Raw genomic sequence first — 6,475 nt, forward strand, 5'->3', positions numbered from 1 at the left:
AAAAACAGCAAGCTTGACCCTACCTGTCTTTCTAACTATCGACCTGTCTCCCTCCTGCCTTTTGCCTCTAAACTCCTTGAACGTCTTGTATTCTCTCGCTTGCTCCATTTTATCAACACCTATTCTCTCCTAGACCCTCTACAATCTGGCTTCCGCACTGCTCACTCCACGGAAACAGCCCTCACTAAAATAACTGACGACCTCCATGCTGCCAAAGACAGAGGTCATTACACTCTGCTCATATTACTTGACCTCTCTGCAGCATTTGATACTGTGGATCACCCTCTTCTCCTTCACATTCTCCATACTCTTGGTATTCGGAACAAAGCTCTATCCTGGATCTCATCCTACCTCTCCCATCGTACTTTCAGTGTCTCTTCTGCTAACACCTCCTCCTCCTCTATTGATCTCTCTGTGGGGGTACCCCAGGGCTCTGTCCTGGGACCTCTTCTCTTTTCTCTGTACACACTCTCTCTAGGTGACCTAATAACATCTTTTGGGTTTAAATATCACCTCTATGCTGACGACACACAAATATACTTTTCAAAACCCGACCTTACACCTGCTATACAGACCAAAGTTTCTGAATGTCTCTCTGCTATATCATCCTGGATGGCCCTCCGTCGCCTTAAACTCAACATGGCTAAAACAGAGCTCCTCATACTTCCTCCCAAACCTGGCCCTACTACCTCCTTCCACATTACTGTTGGAACTACGATCATACACCCAGTAGCCCAAGCACGCTGCCTAGGGGTCACACTCGACTCCTCTCTCACATTCGCCCCTCACATTCAAAACATTTCTAAAACCTGTCGCTTTTTCCTCCGCAATATAACAAAGATAAGCCCTTTCCTCTGTTGCTCGACTGCTAAAACTCTGACTCAGGCCCTCATTCTCTCCCGTCTTGATTACTGTAACCTCCTGCTGTCCGGCCTCCCTGCCTCTCACCTGTCTCCCCTACAATCTATCCTAAACACTGCTGCCAGAATCACTCTACTCTTTCCTAGATCTGTCTCAGCATCTCCCCTCCTGAAATCCCTCTCCTGGCTTCCAATCAAATCCCGCATCTCACACTCCATTCTTCTCCTCATTTTTAAAGCTTTACACTCTTCTGCCCCTTCTTACATCTCAGCCCTAATTTCTCGCTATGCACCACCCCGACTCTTGCGTTCTGCTCAAGGATGTCTTCTTTCTACCCCCTTTGTATCTAAAGCCCTCTCCCGCCTTAAACCTTTTTCACTGACTGCCCCACACCTCTGGAATGCCCTTCCCCTCAGTACCCGACTAGCACCCTCTCTATCCACCTTTAAGACCCACCTTAAGACACACTTGCTTAAAGAAGCATATGAATAGCACTGTGAACATTCTGAACACATGATACATAAAGCTTGGCCCCCTGCAGATGCACTTACCAGAACTCCCTCCTCCTGTCTCTGTACGTTCTCCCTACCTACCAATTAGACTGTAAGCTCCTCGGAGCAGGGACTCCTCTTCCTTAATGTTATGTTTATGTCTAAAGCACTTATTCCCATGATCTGTTATTTATATTATCTGTTATTTATTGGATTACCACATGTATTACTGCTGTGAAGCGCTATGTACATTAATGGCACTATATAAATAAAGACATACAATAAAATACAATCCCAAACAGGAAAGTGTTTCAAAGACCTTGTTCTGCAGGGGAGGTGGGCTAATGCCTGCTATCAAAATCAAAGGATGCTTCAAAACTCCTTCAAAAAGGCATCAAAGAGTTTAACTTTTTTTAAAAAAATGCAGTAAGTAGTATCTAATACTACAGAACGGATTAAAAAAAAAACATATCAGATTTCACGTTTTGCTGCTTTAAATTTGGGTCACTAAATAACCCCTGTAGCCTTTAGTTGTCAAGATTCCCCCCCCCCCTTTTCTCCAAGTCGGGGTGGCCCACTCCAGTCCTCAAGGGCTACCAACAGGTCAGGTTTTCAGGATATCCCTACTTCAGCACAGGTGGCTCAATCAGTAGCTCAGTCAAAGATATCCGGAAAACCTGACCCTGTAGCTCTTGAGGACTGAAGTTGGCTTCCCCTGCTCTAAGCCGATTATTAGCATCCCCAAGGCACCACTACAATCCCTATCCGATATGCCTGTCTTGGCAATATTTCTTCTTTTAATAAAAATGATGAGCTATTGCTCCTTCTTGACTTCAGAAGCAGGATTGTCACTACCAGAGGTTACAGCATATATACACCCACGCATATTCCAGGTGTCTGAGTAGATATTGAGGGCATATACGTTTAGACATGCTAATTTAAGCGTTTATGGAAGATCTGACATATTATATTAGCCCTTTTCCCCCTTCTACGCCTCCACTCCACTACAGGGATTTTATATTATTTTATTATATTTTCACACTGCATATAGTTATTATCATGTAGTCACTATATTCTTGGATGTAATACAATTTTATTATTTTACTACTGATCGTTAAGTCAAACCAATAGCCGGTGCACAGAAACTATCTGCTGGACCACTGTTGTCCTGTATATTTCAGTAATTAACATTGAGTGCAATTAATTGGAGGATCTTTTTGGTCTTACTTGGATCAGTACTGTGTCCCTTCTTGGTGACTTCAGCCTCAATTGGCATGGCCCTAAAACCAACCAAATCTGTGCACAATTCAAGCCCTAAATTTAACCCAACTAATTTCGCTACCTACTCGACCAAATTTTAAATCCTGTAACCACTCAGTGATTGAATCTTATCCTCCGGTCCCAACAGAATACAAATGTCTGGTATATTGCCTGACATTTTCAGTGATCATGCATTTTGTATTGTGTCAGTAAAATCAAACTATTAAACACTAGCCCTAAAGTTCTGTTAACTAGAACAGCTAGAAATACCAACCTTCATACAATTCCTTGTTGAATTTACACACTGCCCTTGGTTCAGAATCAATTTGATACCAGACGCTAATTTTGTACGGTGTGCTGCTACTTTATTCTTAACACACAAACATGACCTTAATCTGGAAGCCCAGGCTGAGTGCACTCAAATATCAGCCTCCCGTACTCACTACACTCATGAATTTCAATTTAGCCCAGTGTCTGAAGAGAAGATTGTTTAGCTTTAGGCTAAGGCCCTGCTCCCAGAGTCAGCGCGCCCGCACTGCAGACAGGCGGGGCGCTGACATACACAGGCCGAGATATGCGGTCTGTAGGGAGCGGGAGCGGGAGCCGGAGTGGGAGGTGGGCGGGAGTGGGAGGCTTGAGCGGGAGGGGGGGCGTGGCTTGAGCGGAGGGACCCGCTACTCTCCCCCCCTCCACGGGCTCGGGCTGCTGATTGAAGGTAAGCAACACACATACACACACACACACAGACAGAGGCAGGCACTCACGCACTCAGGCACACACATACACACACACAGACAGGCACGCACGCTGCTTTCACTCCACACTCCTCCCCGCTCCCCGAAGCCTCTCCTCCTCCCGAAGCCTCCCCCCCCATTGGCTCACAGCCACACCACGTGACGCATCAACGCTAGGAAACACCATTCTCTTGAATCCCATAGCGGCTGACGCGCCACAGCGTGTAGTGTGCTGTGCAGCCAGGGGGGACCGGGACCGGCTCCGCAGGATTCCCCTGCTGGTGGGGAACTCGCGTGTGGCCGCTCCCCCGCCACCGAGCGCAGCGGGACCGAGGCCTTAGTGTTAGGAGCTTGTGTACAAATCAATGGGGGCCGGACAAATTGCAATCTCATTTCCTACATCTTGGTGCCCCCAGTATTGCTAAATCAGTTGTCTCTATAATCAACTGTATTTTGTCAAACATCATCTTCTACATTTTGCTACATTTATAGCATTACATTTTCTTTTTCAAAACTTCATCATATACGGAGCTCCATGGAGCCTAGGCATAGATCGCTATGCTATTAAAAAAACATTCATTAGGAAAGTATGTGTGCGCCTTTTTGTATATATATATATATATATATATATATATATATATATATATATATATATATATATATATATATATATATCATACAAAAAAAGGTGCAATTTCACTCTAATCTATAACGCAGAATATCACCGATTTTTCCTTTTTGCATATATATATATATATATATATATATATATATATATATATATATATATATATATATATATATATATATATATATATATATATATATATATCATACAAAAAAAGGTGCAATTTCACTCTAATCTATAACGCAGAATATCACCGATTTTTCATAGGATTCTCAATGCAAGTGATACCGCAGAATACAACATAATATCCCACCATAACACGCCTCCGGGTGCAATAACCTTGGCTACAAAATGTAGCTTCCTCCAGACAAAAAGCAGACAGAACCAAACAAGACAAACAAGTGAAAAACAATTTACAGTTGCTACGGAAGAACATTTTAAAAAGTGCCTACAAATCATTACAAACAAACATATAAAGAAGGAATACGACGACGAGCTGCTAAATGCCTATTGCATAAATTAAACAGGTGAAGGGTGGCCACTTAATAAATTATTAACACCAAACTTAATATGTCACCTGACTCACAATAATATTTTATTATTTCACAAACAGATACATATACACAACACAAATGTATATACAAATTCCCATTCTGTGACAGGTACGTTCATAAAGAGAATAAAAGAGCGAACAGGAGAGTTTTCATAATAATAATTTATTATATAGCGCTGCTAGTTTTACGTAGCGCTTTACAGAGATATTTTGCAGACACAAGTCACTGCCCCGTGGAGCTTACATTCAATGTTTTTGGTGCCTGAGGCACAGGGAGATAAGTGACTTGCCAAAGTCACAAGGAGCCGACACAGGGAATTAAACCAGGTTCTCCTGCTTCAAACTCAGTGCCAGTCAGTGTCTTTACTTACTGAGCCACTCCTCATTAATATTCCAAATAAATATGTTTCTATACTGTATATACAGTACACGCACCCACAAATACAGAAGTGTATGTCTGAATATATACACACAAAAGTAATCAACACTTTAGAAATTAAAATGTGGAAAGTATTCACAGTAACATACTGAGGCTTGCATGTTGTACTGTACTTATTTCCCATATCATACCTGGAAAGTTTTACCAAAACACTGAGAACGCGTTCAACCACCTGACTGCTCTACATAAAGTTAATGAGGATAGGTGATTACCTTCTCATGGTTTTCTATAAGAATTTCCACCACAATGTTCTGAAACTTCAAATCCATGATAGCTGCTACAGTTTCCTCCTCGGGCCTCATTAAGGTTGGGCCAAATACCACTCCCAGATTAGCCACAGTCATCAGATTCTGCTTGGCATGATCTGAGACACTACCGAGAAACAAAAGGGTTATAAAATAATCATCATTAACACGTACCAATATATAGAACTGTCACAAAACATCGAATCAAATAATAATTTTGGAAAAGGACATGCAAACCAGAAATACGGTTTTGCTTTGTGAACAAATACTGTCCATTGCATGTCTTTAAAAAATAGAAGCATGAAATTAAACATAACATCTGGTTTGGGGTGTGGAGTTCTTTACTGCACCCATACCATGGTTAAAACACACACACACACACACACACACACACCTTGGCATTGTTCATTGCTTATAGAGTACGAGAAGGCGAGAAGATGCTTACGTTGCTAAATGCTTGATGAGAACATCCAACATCTCTCTGTTTTTCTCTGGAAGTTTATGGACTAAAAAATGTATGGCATTCACTCTGGACTCTGGGCTCCCACACTCTGTGTAAAACGAGGGAATAAAGAATCTAGTTATAATCTATATATAGTTAAATCACAAAATATGTGACCAGCTATTGATAACAATTGTACAGTACCTCCAAGCACATGGTGCTTAGGATTTCCACTAAAAAGGTGGTTGTATATACCGTATTTCCTCGATTCTAAGACGCACTTTTTTTCCCAATTTCACATCTCTGAAATAGGGGTGCGTTTTAGAATCGATGTACTAAAAAAAAAAAAAAAAAAAAAAAAAAAACCTGCTTGGGGCGCTGCAGACGGAGGGCTTGCAGCTTTCAGCGTTTTACCAAAAGCGCGGTAGCCGGCTGCTTGAGCCACGGCCCCCCGCCCGCTCTCCCCCTTGTCTCAGTTGGTTGCTTGAAGTGCTGGACCCCCCTCTGCGACCCACAGCAGAGCGGCTGTAGCGGCACACCAGCTGACCGCCCCTGACTGCTACTCACAGCTTCCAGCCGAGCCCTCTGCTACTCACAGCTTCCAGCCCCACGAGCCCTCTGCTACTCACAGCTGTGACTGTCAGTCCCATGAGCCCTCTGCTACTCACAGCTTCCAGCCCCATGAACCCTCCGCCCCCCCTCTGCTACTCACAGCTTCCTGCCCCATGAACCCTCCGCCCCACCCACTCTGCTACTCACAGCTTCCAGCCCCACGAGCCCTCTGCTACTCACAGCTTCCAGCCCTACGAGCCCTCTGCTACT

At 43.3% G+C, this 6,475-nt stretch overlaps 1 protein-coding gene across 1 annotated transcript in view; it reads right to left on the reverse strand.

Annotated features, from left to right (window-relative positions):
• The window catches only part of ARHGAP10 (Rho GTPase activating protein 10), a 267,627-nt gene that overhangs the window by 86,230 nt on the left and 174,922 nt on the right, over positions 1 to 6,475 (reverse strand). Inside the window, exons 17-18 of the mRNA XM_075611566.1 lie at positions 5,657 to 5,762; positions 5,179 to 5,338 (exon numbers count right to left, since the gene is read on the reverse strand). Coding sequence (XP_075467681.1) covers positions 5,179 to 5,338; positions 5,657 to 5,762 — 266 coding nt within the window. The remainder of the gene's footprint in view (positions 1 to 5,178; positions 5,339 to 5,656; positions 5,763 to 6,475) is intronic.

This window comes from Ascaphus truei, chromosome 1 (assembly GCF_040206685.1).
Source record: "Ascaphus truei isolate aAscTru1 chromosome 1, aAscTru1.hap1, whole genome shotgun sequence".
In the NCBI taxonomy this organism is placed as follows: Eukaryota; Metazoa; Chordata; class Amphibia; order Anura; family Ascaphidae; genus Ascaphus; species Ascaphus truei.